Source organism: Rattus norvegicus, chromosome 11 (genome assembly GCF_036323735.1).
Source record: "Rattus norvegicus strain BN/NHsdMcwi chromosome 11, GRCr8, whole genome shotgun sequence".
In the NCBI taxonomy this organism is placed as follows: Eukaryota; Metazoa; Chordata; class Mammalia; order Rodentia; family Muridae; genus Rattus; species Rattus norvegicus.
In genome coordinates this window covers 18119814-18136066 of record NC_086029.1, presented here as the reverse complement: position 1 = coordinate 18136066, position 16253 = coordinate 18119814, and the positions used below count along the sequence as shown (strand labels likewise).

Sequence of the window (16253 nt, the reverse complement as noted above, 5' to 3'; positions counted from 1 at the left end):
AGCAATTAACAACTGTAGGGAGGGAGAGTGTCATTTTCTTTAGCTGTGTAGCCACTAATAAGTTGCTCATGCTCAAGTAAATAACCTTTCACCCACTCGGAGGCAAGGAAATCTAATTAAACTCAGTAGATCAGTATAAAATCAAAGGAAGACTTATTTGGGAAGTAAAAGGGTTTCAAGGGGAGAGGAAAGAAAATGAAAAAAAAGAATTGTGGTGAGTTAGAACAATATTCATTATATACAAGTATTAAATTTTCCAAAACATTTAAAATGAAAATTGGTTATTCCAAAAGTGAAGTTTGAAGTTTTAGAAAATGTGAACTATAGAATCATAGAATCATATAACCATATCCATCAACATCTCCATGCTGACTTCTAGGTTCTGACAGTAAAGACAAGTCTCAGTCACGTCTGTACATTCTGCTTCTGCGTAGTAACAAAGAATGTATCCTGTTTACTTCTAGGATATCAAACCATATTTGTATTGTGAGAAACATTTAGACTGTATAACTTGATTTTCTAATTGAGATTAGATCCATCAAAAATTACTTTCACATATCCTGTAGATAATCTAATAAATCTTATCTATTAAATGTATGACTATATGAGGTTCATACTGAGTCCTGCTGATCTGTTGATAACTAGAGGATGTAAGGCTGAAAGAGAAGAGGCTCTTTCAGATCATGCATATTTCTGATCAGGGATCTCCAAAAGGTGGAAAAGACAACACTCTCCACATGGAGAGGCTATGTAAGGCCTGCTTTGTTCCCAGTGTGACCTATTAGTTCTTCGAGGTAGGAAAAGAGACTTGTCCAATTTAAGTTGCTGGCTGGGATGGAGGTCTACATCAGAATTCAGGATAATGAATTATCTTCACAAAAGTAGAAGTACCTCATTTTTATGACTGTCTGAAGGGTATCCAAACCACAAAAATGAGGAAAGCATATGAATCAGAACAGGTCAGACAGAACTGCTTAGGGTGTGTTGAAACACTGCTGAGACAAGGATCTTTTCTTAGGAACTTCCCTCAAGATAATTTTCTTTCTGAAACTCCAGTATTGATCAGAATGCAGACAGAGAGGTGGGTAGCAAACTACTATAAGCCAAGTAAAGGCAGCTATGACGAGGTCTCTTGAAAACTGGTATTTTATGGGGGGGAATGAATGTTTAAAAGACTGAGTCTTGTTTTGTCTCCTAGATAGTATAACTCAGCATGTAAAATGCATTTATTTTGGGTTCACACTCTCTACATTATTCTCCTCTGTGGTTCTTTCCAATCTTTATTCTTAGACAGAAAATCTTGCTTTCTGAATATATGGAGATTACCATTCCACAGTCAATGGTCAAAGAGCACATTCACAATATGTGATGTCAATGTGTTGATTAACTTCTTATACTTGAAAATGTTTTCTCTGAACCATCAGAGAATGTTCAGGCTCCACCCTGCCTTCTGTGATGTATGACTTACTTAAAAATAAAATGTTTACTCCTACATGCCTTTTATTGATTGGGTTGTTTGGTTTTTGGTGGTTGGCTTCTTGAGTTCTTTATATATTTTGGATATTAGCCTTCTATTAGATGTGGGGTAAGTGAAGACTTTTTTCTAATCTGCAGGTTGCCAGTTCGTCCTATTGGCTATGGCCTATGCCTTACAGAAGCTGTCCAGTTTCATGAGGTCCCATTTATGAAGTCTTGATCTTGAAGCCTGAGCCATTGGAGTTCTGTTTAGGAAATTTTCTTCTGTGTCAATGAATTTGAGGGCCTTTCCCATTTTCTCTTCTATTAGATTCAGTGTACCTGGTTTTATATTGAGGTCCTTGATTCACTTGGACTTGACCTTTGTGCAAGGTGACAATTATGGATCTATTTTTATTTTCTACATACAGACAGTCACTTAGACCAGTTCCATTTTTTGAAGATGCTTGTTTTTTCCATTTATACTTTTGGCTTCTTTGTCAAAGATCAAGTGTCTCTAAGTGTGTGGTTTTATTGTAGGGTCTTTAATTTTATTCCATTGATAAACGAGTCTGTCTCTATACCATTCCCATGCAGTTTTCATCACTATTGCTCTGTAGTAGAGCTTGAGGTCAGGGATAGTGATTCCTTCAGTAGTTCTTTTATTGTTAAGAATTGTTTTCGCTTTTCTGGGTTTTTTACTTTTCCAGATGAATTTGAGAATTGCTCTTTCCATGTCTTTGAAGAATTGTGTTGGAGATTGCATTGAATCTGTAGATCGCTTTTTGATAGGATGTCCATATTTACTATGTTGATTCTGCCAATCCATGAGCATGGGAGAGCTCTTCGTTTTCTGAGATCTTCAATTTCTTTCTTAAGAGTCTTGAAGTTATTGTCATATAGACCTTTCATTTGTTTAGTCAGAGTTACCCCAAGATAATTTATTTTATTTGTGACTATTTGTGAAGGGTGTTGTTTCCCTAATTTCTTTCTCAGTCCTTTTATCATTTGTTTACAAAAAGGTTAGTGATTTATTTGAGTTAATTTTATATCCAGCCACTTTGGTGTAGTTGTTTATCAGTTCTCTGGTAGAATTTTTGGGGTCGCTTATGTATATTATCATAGCATCTGCAAATAGTGATACCTTGACTTCTTCCTTGCCAATTTGTATCCCCTTTATCTCCGTTTGTTGTCTTATTGCATTAGCTACAACTTTGAGTAGTATATTGAAAAGATATGGGGATACTGGGCATCCTTGTCTTTTCCCTTATTTTAGGGATTGCTTCAAGTATTTCTCCATCTAATTTGATATTGGCTGTTGGTTTGCTGTGCTTACTTTTATTATGTGTAGTCATGAGTCTTTAATTCCTGATCTCTCCAATGCTTTTGACATGAAGGGGTGTTGTCTTTTGTTGAATGCTTTTCCAGCATCTAAGGAGATGATCATGTGATCAATCAGAATAGTGTAGATCAAAAACTCAGGTGACAGCACATGTTGGCAAGGATGTGGAGAAAAAGGAACATTCCTCCATTGCTGCTGGAATTGCAAACTGGTACAAACCACTCTAGAAATCAATCTGGAAGTTCCTCAGAAAATTGGAGATAGAACTACCTAAAGACCTAGCTGTACCACTCTTGGGCATTTACCCAAAATATGCTTCAACACGCCAAAGGGCCATGTGTTCCACTATGGTCATAGCAGCCTTATTTGTGATAAGCAGAAGCTGGAAACAACCCAGATGTTCCACAACAGAAGAATAGATACAGAAAATGTGGTCTATTTACACAATGGAATACTACTCAGCTATTAAGAATGAGGACATCATGAATTTTGAATGCAGATGGATGGAACTAGAAAATACCATTCTGAGTGAGGTAGTTCAGACCGAAAACGACATGGATGGTGTATACTCACTAATAAGCAGATGTTAGCCAAAAAGTAAAAAGACGTGGCATCAAGTAGAGGGTTGGGTTGTCATCCCACATCCAAAGCTCTGACCCATAATTGATTCTGCCTGAGAGAACTGCAGGAACAAAAATGAAGAAGAGCCTGAGGAAAATGACGTTCAGTGACAGGCCCAAATTGAGATCCAGCTCAGGAGTAGGCCACAAGGCCTAACACTATTACTGATGCTATGGTGTGCTTATAAACAAGGGCCTATCATGATTGCCCCCAAAAGGCCCAACACGTAGCTGAAAGAGTCAGATGCAGATATTTACACCCAATCAATGGACAGAAGCTGTTGACTCCTATGGCTGAACTAGGGAAAAGCTGGAAGAATCTGAGGAGGAGGGCTTCCCTATAGGAAGACCAGCAATCTCAACTAATCTGGATCCCTGGGATCTCTCAGACACTGAGACAACAACCAAGCAGCATACACCAGCTGAGATGAGTCTCCCAACACACATACAGCAGAGGACTGCTGGGTCTGGTTCAGTCAGAGAAGATGCACCCAACTCTCGAAATTTGAGAAATTTGGGACCCCAGAAAGAGGACAGATCTTGTGGGGTTTGGGAGGACATCTTCTTGGAGAGGGGGAGGAAGGAGGTGTGGGATGTGGAACAGTAGGAGGGTGGACCCAGAAGCTGATAAAGTCCAGACTGGACTGTCAAAAAATATTAAAGAATAAAAAAGAAAAAGAGGAAGTGAAGAAGAAGAAGAAGAAGAAGAAGAAGAAGAAGAAGAAGAAGAAGAGGAGGAGGAGGAGGAGGAGGAGGAGGAGGAGCAGGAGGAGGAGGAGAAAGAAAAAAGAACAACAACAACAAAATATATAATGTTTAAAATATGAAAACAGAATGGCAAGGTAATTGTTGAGACAAGGGAATACAAACTCTAAATATAGAATATGCAAGAAAATGACATGGAGAAAAATAATTAAGTCACACAGTGGAAAGAAAATTTATATTGGCTTTATAACTCTGTACATTATTACTTATTTGCAAAAACATAATAATATTAGGGGTTAAGGATGACACAATCGATATTGGTTCATGACCTTCAAGAATTATGAATTGAGTTCAAATTCTCAGCATCCATGTAAAAAAGCTGGCATTATACATAGTCTGTAACTCAGACATGGAGGGGTGGAGATCAGTGAATCATGGGAGCTTATTAGCCAGGCAGTACAACCTAAATAGCAAGTTTTCAGAAGACCGAGAAATTCTATTTAAGACTTTAACATTGAAAGTGGCAGAGGAAAACACCAAATTCTGAGCACAGTGAGCTTTTGCACCAATACATTCATGTGTGTTTAACATATGAGAGAGAGAGAGAGAGAGAGAGAGAGAGAGAGAGAGAGAGAGAGAGAGAGAGAGGAGAGGGAGGGGAGAGGGGAGAGGAGATAGGGGACAGGGGACAGGGAGAGGGAGAAATGAAAGGAGGAGAAAGAGGGGAGGAGAGGAAAAAAGAAAAATTGAAATATTATTTTACATTTTCAAATCCTCTTTGTTTGGAGAAGGTAAGCATCTAATAAGGAAAAGGTATGACTGGCTTATCTAAGTGGTTAGATCTGTTCACATTGTGACTTGAATTAACGCTGTAAATCAATATATATACATATATATTTATTATTATTAAAATCCATAGATTATAATATTGTGTGTTTTACTAGAATGATTTCAGTAAAATTTGTTTTGTGCAATTACTTTCAAATTTATTACAAATTAATATTGCATTATTAATATTTTGTAAAGAAATCAACCAAATGAGGCAGATGGGTGAATTTTTAAAATGCAGCTGTCGTTTAATTAAAATAACTAGCAATGCTTAAGACAAATTTTTCATATGTTGTATAATATAATTATAAAAATTGTCAAGAAGTCTAAATGGTCTTACTTCGTTACTACTCAGAGGCAGGAGTCAGTAGCCACCGGACATAGATGGACAAGATGGGGCATAAAATCTGATTGTAGGTGACAATCATGAAAAATCCCCAAGATCATAAAAACTAAAGTGCCTCATACATTTTCAATGGCATTAAATAGCCATAGTCACATTTGTACACATCTGTATTATCCTGATAAAACTTGACTTAGAGGTGGTCATTTCATTCTTTTCTTATATTTTAACTGAAACTGTATTAGCTTTAAATGAAAAAATACTTTAAATGCTTCAATAAAAGCAGAAATGATAGTCTAGTCATGAGATTCATTTATGAAAAGTAATTCACTTGTCATGGTGTCCTAATAATACTTGTATAATTAAAAGACAATGTTACTCCACTTCAAACTGGTAGATAAGAATGTTGGTGTGTGTGCATGCGCGCGCGTGCGCACACGCGTGCATGTGCTTTTGTGTTAAAAATCTTGAGTTTTTCATGTGAATAAAAAATAAACAACTTTCAAAATAAAATATGTAACAATTGTGTACCTCTATCATTTATTAAGATGTATTTTCAGTTTTCCAGAAATAAGTAAAAATCAAATTTCAATTCACATAGCACATCAAGTCTGGTCATACTTTATAAGTAAAGTATTTCCAGAAAGTTGAAAAGTAGAGAAATCTATTGCTTGTTGCTAAAATATTTTACATATTTTTAAAAATTTAATTGTTGAATAAATAATAATGGGTTATACTGCCTAAAAGTACTTGGGAACATCAGACTTCCTCAGGAACTAGATATCCTCAAAGCTAGAAGCTAACTAAACATAGTACTGGCTTTCAGATTCTTGTCTCATGAATTAAAAGAATGAATTCACAGACCGCAACACCACAGAGGTTGCATTTTAGATACTTATGATGGATTTATAGGTAGGCGGTTAAGAGAGATGAAAACCATCCAGCTGACACACTAAGGCCTGAAGGGAGGTCTGCCATGCGGTGGGTCAAGGGAGGGAGGGAAGCATCAGAGAATGTCAAAGACCAACTCAGGCTCTGGCCAGTACAGAGAGAGAGAGAGAGAGAGAGAGAGAGAGAGAGAGAGAGAGAGAGAGAGAGAGAGAGAGAGAGAGAGGCTGAAGAGAAAGAGAAGAAAATGTATTCTGAACAAAGTCACAGAATGGTGGCCAAGCAAACACAACTCAGGCAGCTCATGGGTAGTGTGCTCGGGAGGAGAATGGCAGAAAGAGTGATTTTGACCTCACTTGTATCTTTAGCACGACTCAAGATGAACCTGCCTTGGCGAGATTTGGTCTTGGTCAGATGATGACATCCCAATTGGATTAACTCTTTAGGGAGGAGGCAATGACTTTTTCCCTCCAGATTTAAATGCCATTCTTTTGCCTGGGAAGCAACAAATTCCCTTTAACCAACCTTCTATGTTACTGTAACTTATGCACCTTTAGTGACAAATTAGATTCCCCAAATCATTGTTTCCTGGATAGCTGAGAGAAAGGAAAACAAAGAATGGTGTAGAGAAAACACAGAGTGTATTATCCTCTCTGCCCCACACAAAAAGTCTTCCCATAACGGTATGTTTACCTTAGCTAACTGATTCTGACTTCTTCAATCCTAAGAAATTATGGATTAAATGAATACAAAGCTGTCTTTCAACACAAAACAATTCCAAAGGGACCATTTTACAACAAACCAGACTTAATAGAAAACTAAAATTAAAAACTAAAAAAAAGATGAATTAACGTCTTGAGCAAAGTTCTTCATTTATGTTGAAGTGAGTTCTTAACCAGGGAAAGAACAATTTCTCCATGTAAATATCAAAGCAAATATATGTTAAATAATTTCAACATTCAAAAATTTACTTCCTATCTAAAAAGTGGTTATTTTCACTGTTAAATATTTTTAGCATTTAAAAGTTTTTCCCTTGTGTTGTTTGAGTGAAAACTAGAGTGTACATACTTTTTACCCTCTAAGCCATAAACAGATAGTAACTGCTCTTTGAAAGTGTGTTTACAGCTAAGAGAATTTACATAAAGTTTTAGAGAAACATAAACATAAGTAGGAGGAGAGACTGCCTCTGTAAATTGGTGCTTTGCAGGTTGAGGACAGAAAAACATGCCCCTGATTATAACCTAGGTAAGTCTGAAAGCAGCTATAAAACACTGTACCCACCTACCCTTCTGTTTTAAATTCTCTACTTGTCTTAGTAATGGTTTTTGGAGGTGTATTTTTGTTATCAAACTGAAATACTTTTGTTGTCTATGTCTCAAATTATGAACATATCCATAAACATATTTTCATAAACAATATACAAAGCAGTCTTCTAGTGTTATTCCTACCTATCATGGTCTTAAAATTCTACCAGTCAATTCATAGATTTACTCTTAAAAACTGACGAATATTGGAAGTGATTTTTTATGTTGCCTGTGAGTAAAGTGTGATGGGTTGTGGAAAATGTCACAAGTTTTCTTTTTCTTTTTTCTTTTTTTAATTGGATTTTTTATTTACATTTTAAATGTTATTCCCTTTCCCCATTTCCAATCCTTGATCCTCTCATCCCCTCCCCCTCCCCCTTATTCTATAAGGGTGTTCCCTCTCCCCAATCCCACCCCCGGTCGTGCTTTCCCACCCTGACATTCCCCTACACTGGAGGGTCCAGCCTTGGCAGGACCAAGGGCTTCTTCTCCCATTGGTGCCCAACAAGGTCATTCTCTGCTACATATGCAGCTGGTGCTATGGGTCTGTCCATGTGCAGTGTTTGGCTGGTGGTTTAGACTCTGGGAGCTCTGGTTGGTTGACATTGTTATTCTTATGGGGTTGCAAATCCCTTCAGCTCCTTCAATTCTTTTTACAACTTGTATTTTCAGATGTGAAGTACTTGAAGGAAGAGGATGCTAACCGCAAGACCTTCACCGTCAGCAGCACACTGGATTTCCGAGTGGACCGTAGCGATGATGGAGTGGCGGTCATCTGCAGAGTAGACCACGAGTCCCTCAATGCCACCCCTCAGGTAGCCATGCAGGTGCTAGAAATACACTGTAAGTAAACACAGCCCCCCAAACCTCTGTATATACAATGTCTTTCTTTATTTGTTTTTAAATCCGTTTTTTAAATTACATGAAGTTACAGCAAATGTGCCCAAAATGTACTGTCTTCAGTCTCAATTGCATTCAGTGGGAATAGTGACCTATCTGAGTGTGTCCTAACAATGACAGAAGAGAAAAATCCTCTCAGAGTTTAATTATGGTTGGAGCTGGAGAAGGACACACAGTATGTGCAGGAGAATGTTGGCGAGAACAGTGGAGTGACATCGAAATGACTTTAGTATTTGCCACCTTCCAAATAACTTAGGTATTTACAGTTTTTCCCCTTACTTTTGACCTTCTACCTGATATGTTGTAGTCTCTTTGAATGGGGGGTTTGGGGGAGGGGCACCTCCACTATATACGTAATTAATTACCATTTACATTGGCAGGCACAGTGCTAGTTGAGGGCTGCTCATGTGAGGGCAGTGCTGAAGTGTTAGGAGCCTTATCTCACACAGCTTCATGTCAAATGCGTGTCCCTAGTTGCAAGTGCACAGGGAACTGTGAAATTCAGAGGGGATAACTCTCTTGCCAGTAGATAGCAGCTTAATAATCTCTTAGGAAAGTCTTAGCCATGCACAAGATACAAAGGATGCAGTGAAAAAAATCATATTTTCTGAGTTGTATGATTGATTCTTTGGTATAATAAATTTAACTTTTTGGCTGCTTTTTTGGACTTGAATTAAAACTTGAATTAGGAATTGTGTGGGAGATATAATTGCATTAAACCCTGAGATTCTGAACCTTGGACTCTACTGTTCTAATACACCTTGTTGCATTCTGCTTTTATTTATTAGTCAGTGATGTGTTTGACTGTTATTATGTAACAGCCACAGTTTAGGGTCTTGGACATATGAAAAAATGTCCAAAGAACAAAAACAGAGCAAACCTACTTGTCCCCAATTTTCATCACCACCACAACCCCATATCACTATTATGAAAACATTTATCTTAAAAACAATTTTATTGGATTTTTTATTCACATTTCAAATGTTATCCCCTTTCCCAGTTTCCTGTCCATAAATCCCCTATTGCATCCCCCTTCCCACTTATTCTATGAGGGTGCTCCCCCAGCCATCCACCCACCCCTTCCTGACTCCCTGCCCTGATATTACCCTACACTGGGGGGTCCAGACTTGGCCAGGCCAAAGGCTTCTCCTTCCATTGGTGCCCAACAAGGCAATGTGGCTGGAGCCCAGGGTCAGTCCATGTATAGTCTTTGAGTAGTGGTTTAGTCTCTGGGAGCTCTGGTTGGTTGGCATTGTTGTTCTTATGGGGCTGCAAACCCCTTCACCTCCTTCAGTCCTTCCTCTTAACTCCTCCATTGGGGACCCAGTTCTCAGTTCAATGGTTGGCTGCGACATCCTCCTCTGCATTTGTCACGCTCTGACAGAGTCTCTCAGGAGACAGCTATATATTTTTCATGTCAGCGAAAGGAAGTAAACGTAAATAATCTCTGCAGGAAAGACAACAATGGGGGGCGATTACTATGCGAGAAAAGTAAGCGCAGCAAGATGCTGAGAAGATGAGAACAGAGGTAAAATCAGTTTTGATGAGCTTACCCACATGCAAGCTGAGGAACGGATGACACAGAGCCCTGAATTAGGAGCACACCTGTGACATTCACTTCTAGAAAATTCAGGGCAATCAGAAAGACCATAGTAGAACACACTGGTGCAGAATAAAGAGCGTTAGGATGAACTCCCAGAGATGTGTACGAAACTATTGCAATTGTGAAGCAATTTGCATTGTATTAGGTTAGGTCTACTAGATTTTCTCCTGCTCTCCTTAAAGCAGATTCTGACCCAAGCATACATATGACCATATGAATATTATTTCTAGTTTCAGTATTTACATATAAATGATTCTGTGTAGGTTACTGAAAGTGCTTAGAATGATTTTAAACTAAAGTATCAATTCCCGTACTGATTTGATTAAAAACTACATAGTTAATTCCTATGAGCTGGAGACAATTTAAGCCAAGTTTGTGCCATTTAAAAGATTTCAAATGGATATCAATGCCCATCTCATTATATTGCTTATTTGATCGTGAATCTTCAAGTTACAGGGAATAAAGCCAGGTGATTCATTTAGAAGATCAGTATTGCCATTGCAATAGTTGGAAGTTTTAAATATACATGTTCTGTGTGAGGTAACAGTAGTTGGAATGGGATTATGGGATTTATCATTTATTTGACTATTGTCCTAGCATGTGATGAGCAACATTAGTGGAAAATGAATCATAATAATTGTTGAGAAACACCATAAGGGTGAGGTCCTTCAGATAGTGTAGTATTTTGATTTAATCTATTTAGATTTCTGTGTTTATGGCAGAGATGATTCAACAGATGAGCTGCTGAGCTCAGTTATGAAAGAGGAGAATGTTTTGAATGAAATCAGGCTTATAGGTCTGGGTATTTTCCTCAAGGGATGTTTGTTGCACACCATGAAGATGTGAATTTGGACTCAGCCAGAGACCAGGTATCAACAAACAGAAAGACAGACACCCCAAAACCCAAGATGAAGTATGAGACACCTGCAGAAATCTACCTCTAGCCTGACTGAGAGCAGACACAGGTGTAATTTCCTTCAAACACACAGACACAGACACACACACACACGTGCACACAATCACACACAGACACACACAGGCACACACACACATACACACAGACACACACACAGACATACACACACACAGACACACACACAGACACATACACACACGTGCACACAATCACACACAGACACACACAGAGACATACACACACACATACACACACACATACACACACAGACACACACACACAGACACACACACACAGACATACACACATGCACACACACAGACACAGACACACACACACACACACACACGTGCACACAAACAGTAAAGTAAGGCACAGAGGAAAACATTACATGAGTGAAAATCAAAGGCAGGCTTTGGCTATTTATTTGGAAGAAGTTCCAGGATTTGGTGTTGTCAAGAATAGAGTCATGCCAGGGGTGGGAATTTCCGTAACTTGACTCTGAGAACAGAAATTTCACATCAGATTGCATTTGTTATTGTAAGACACACTAACCAGGCCAATCTTCCAATAGCTGAGTGTTCTGCCTTCTCTTATGTCATTTCAGTTTTGTACTGACCCTGCTTTGAGCATGTCCGTCCAACAGTCACAGAGCACCTTTACTGCTCACGCTATACGAATGCTTGTAAGAGTTGTAAATATTTCAGCTTAGCTGTTAGTTTTAAACATTTACTGCCAAGCTTCTTTTTACTTCCTTCCAAACTCAGAGTGGTGCTAAAATAACCCTAGCCACTTATTCATTTTTATTTGTGTATTGTTTTGCAAAATGTCATGGATGGCAGTAACTAAATTCCTTTACTTTTATAAAGTTTTAATGAAAGAGTTCACACTCATACTGACTGACGAATTAAAAACACCATCTCATTCTACTGTGGATTACTATGTAAGTGTCTAGAAGCAGAAACAAGATCCATTTAAATTATTTTTCTTAGAATCTAATATACCAACATTCTAATATGTGCAGTAACTAAAAACGACTGACAGCAACGCTAAATGTTCTTTTAAGGATGCAGAGCGTTCCCCAGAGATGGAACAAGTTTAGTGATTGGAGAGAGCTACAGTCAGTATTAAAATTAGAATGAAGACATCAGCTAATGTAGTCTCCATAAACTCCCAAGGGCAATACCAAAATGACTATACTTTTCACATAGAAACTGAGGATACTCACCTCGGATGGGTGTGTATATGGAATGCATATGATGTGTGGGTTGCTATGGATTCAAACAGCGGAGGATAGATAACAGCTTTGGCAAAGGGTGAAATGGAGTGATTAGCAAGTTTAGGACCCTCCGGTGGTGTACCAATATTCTCATTATGTTTGACCTCAGGAATGGTCCAAGTGGAGAAAGACTTAGAGGAGGTACCAGTGTTTCCTGCAGTGCATGAAAAGAGAGCATAATTATTTTAAAAACACTATACATAATAATAACTGCACAAGACAAAAATTCTGTTTGTAGGAAGTTGGAGCGTGCGCGCGCACATCCCACACACACACACACACACACACACACACACACACACACACACACACACACACCAAGGAACATAATGAAAAAAACAGCAGTAAAATAACAGCAAAATAAGTTACAGAGGGGAGCTCCGACTCTGTTCATGATGAACGATCTTAAAAGAGATTATCCTGTGAACTGTATCAGAGCAAGATTTAGTTTTTATAAACTGTTAATCATTAATTTAAATACTGCCATTTTGATAAAAGGTACTCTTTTCATCATGAATTTAAGAATGGAGAGAAAAGATTTTAAGTTCCTGTCAACCATAAATGCTTTCAAATTTAACATATTAGGTAAGAGAGTATTTATCAACTGAATAGCATAAAGGCCGCTTACGTTTTATAAATGAAGACTCTTATTTATCCCTCTGTGTTTCCACATATCTCTTTGAAAAAATCTTTTATTTAGGCTGATTTAATTCTTAGAAAAACATTGTATGAGTCAGATTTTATTGAATGGTCAGTAGAAATTATTTATGCACACCAACAGAAAACTGCACAGTACCCAGAATAGAAGAAAAACAGAACAACTATTTCCTGCACATGACATTGTATTTCTTCCATAATTATATTAAAATGTAAGTTCTTATTGAAAATGAAAAGCACACGGTTCCTGGTTGAGGGACGGGACCTCCCACCCTCTTCAAAAATATTAAGCCAGAATTCCTCCTTTCAAAAGGAGATGTAGGGACAAAGAGTGGAGTAGAAACTGAAGGAAAGGCCAGCTAGAGACTGCCCCACCTGGGGATCCATCCCATCTGCTGACACCAAACCCAGATACTATTGCTGATGCTAAGAAGTGCTTGCTGACAGGAGTCTGGTATAGCTGTCTCCTGACAGGCTCTGCCAGAGGCTGACCAACACAGATGCAGATGTACATATCTAAATATTGAACTGAGGGTGGGGACCCCAATGGGGAAGTTAGAGCAGAGACTGTAGAAGCTGAAGGGTTTTGTAACCTCATAGGAAGGATAACAATATCAACCAATCAGATCCTCCAAAGTTCCAAGGGATTACACCACCAACCAAAGAGTACACATGGAGAGACCCGGGCTCCAGCTGCATATGTAGCAGAGGATGGCCTTTTCTGTCATCACTTGGAGAGGAACCCCTTGATTCTGTGGAAGCTTGATGATCTAGGATAGGGGAAGGCCTTGCCGCTGAGGCAGGAGCAGGTGGGTGGGGGAGCACCCTCATAGAGGCAGGAGGAAGGAGCAGGGGTAGGGGCCTTGTGAAGGGGAATCTTGGAAGAGGAAATAACATTTGAAATGTAAATAAATAAAATAACCAATAAAACAAGAAAATTAGAAACACAAGGGTAAATAAGAAATGTGAGAGTAATGTTATTTTTCTGAGATGGCACTGACATTCTAGAGTAAGATGAAACTTAGAGTCTGAAGCTGTAAAACGTCAGTGTATGCTTCAAAATAGCTTATACACTTTCCACACCAAGTCATATAATCTTATATAATCTTACGCTCTAATTAATTTATACTTGTATCGGAGTGTAGTATTTTACCTATAAAATTATTAATTGCTACAAAATGTATATCATTAATACTTAAGTGGTAAATAGCATAATTAAAATGTGTCATGAAGTAGGTGTTCCATTTAGGCGCAAACATTTATCTGAGCCATCGTGGAAGGCAGTAAGTAAAGGACAGGAATAGAAGAGGGGAGGGGAGAGGAGGGGGGGAGCAAAGCTGAGTGGAGGGGAGGGGTGGAAAGACGTGGGAAGAGAAGGGAAGGCAAGAGGGAGCTTCAGGCTAGCTTGATGATAGCACTGTTTTTAAATGAGATCAGCTAAGTTACTTATGAATGAAAATGTATGCATAAAATCCATTTAAAATAGGACAAAACACATTATTGTTTTTAAAGGAAATATCTCTAATAATGAATTAGCAGCTAATTTCTATTCCAGTTCTATATGTTTGGATATTTGTATTTCCATTCTAGTTAGCCAGACAATGATTAACAAAGATATTGCATTTCCCTCTTACTATCTTGCACTGTAAAACTTACCATAGTGTTTCTATGGTGATTCTACTGTTGTTAAATCTCAGAAAATTACTTTGGGCTGGAGGAACAAAACTCACTATTATAAATTTTTCCTACATTTATGAACTATGTAACACACTTCAACAATTCTCATTAATTGATTAAAGATACAGTTGTGATTATTATAGAAGAAATCCGATGTTAGCATGCATGGGTGTTACCAACTGTGTTTATTCACTCTGCTTCGCATGGGTACACACCAAACAAAAATATTTTCAAATGCAACAACGATTTTTTTCATTTAATGTACTTTTCAATGATTCTTCTCTTTAAGACTAAAGAACCATTAAAGATCCATAGATTGCAGAGCAGAGTGCTTAAGATCCTATGATGCACATGCAAAGGACCCAAGTTCGAATCCAAGCACCACATCAGTTGGTTCTGAGCTCCTTGAAACTCCAGGGACCCAGTGTCCTTTGTTGCCTCTGTAGGGACCCACATACATACATAGAGACATATGCATAGATACACCGCAAATGCAAATAAAATTAATGGAGATGTAGCCTAATGAGTGAATCTTCCACAAACCCATGTGTTTCTAAAGCGTAAATTTATTTCAAATCATCCTCTATGAATGTTAACAATTGTGTTCTCACAATTTTTTCACTGATTTTAGAAAATGTGGTTGTTTCAGACTTTACAGGCTTCTAAGAAAGGCAAGTCTATGTGCTGTATGCTTTCAAAAACAGTGTTTCTCACTCAACTGACATCTTTGAAGAGAGTTGGCCATCTAGACATCATATTAACAAAAACAGCTAATTCAGGACCTCTATTACAAAACCGACCAGGATTATAAGTATCTTCTAGGAAGCTATAGCTATATTAATTTACCTGAAGTGTTACAGATATATTTTTCTGATTAGATTATTAAATGATTTTTCCATATAATTGATATACATATTTTACCTACACCTTTTCATATCAAATTATTTAAAGTGATTGAATTATCAAATATTTTACTCTTTCTAAATGTGATAATTCAAATTATCACTATATCTTATGTAATTGATCATAAGTTCTTTTGTTTTATGAAACCGATCTCTATATCCATCCAATTACCTTTAAAAATTATAAATTTGAAAAATGTGAAATTATTATTTGAAAGTAAAACGTTGTCTTTGAAAGTGCTTTATTCTAATCGAAGCTTATTGAAAAGCATATGGTTTTACAACTTGTTGTGCTTGAGGTAGAACCCAGAGACTTCGTGTGAGTATCAAGTACTCCACAAAAGCACTTCCCTACTGCCATAAAGAAAGGGTTTTATTGAGAAATAGAGTAACAGATGCCTTCATCATGGAATGGCCCAAAATGGGTTATTCGAAAAGTTTTAAATTATTTTAAGCATGGAAATTAAACACATAAAGAAGAAAACATATTAGCAAAAGTGTGATATGCATATACACAGTATAGAGGATATAGAAATTAATGTATTTTTAAATTAAAAGTTTAATACATCACAGCAATGATACATTTAAAGAAGTCAGGAATCGTTGGTGGTTTACCTCTGCATTTCTGTCATCTGTACTCTTCCTCGCTACTTCTGTTTTGTGGGTAACCATGCAAGGTTTCTGAAACCTCAGCTTAGTTTAAACAGACTGAAACAATACAAAGGAAACAAGTGCAAAGAAGTGGAGTTAGGTACATATCAGGCTTAAAGATGTTATAGTATAAAGTGTATACTATATAGTATAAAGATGTCTTTAAATTTCTACAAAAACAAA

At 37.6% G+C, this 16253-nt stretch overlaps 1 protein-coding gene across 7 annotated transcripts in view; it reads left to right on the top strand.

Moving 5' to 3' along the window:
* Cadm2 (cell adhesion molecule 2) overlaps window positions 1–16253 on the top strand; it is a 977040-nt gene that overhangs the window by 835829 nt on the left and 124958 nt on the right. For all 7 annotated transcript variants that reach the window (XM_039088453.2, XM_039088451.2, XM_039088454.1 and 4 more), the window contains one exon: window positions 8158–8328. In XM_039088453.2, coding sequence (XP_038944381.1) covers window positions 8158–8328 — 171 coding nt within the window. The remainder of the gene's footprint in view (window positions 1–8157; window positions 8329–16253) is intronic.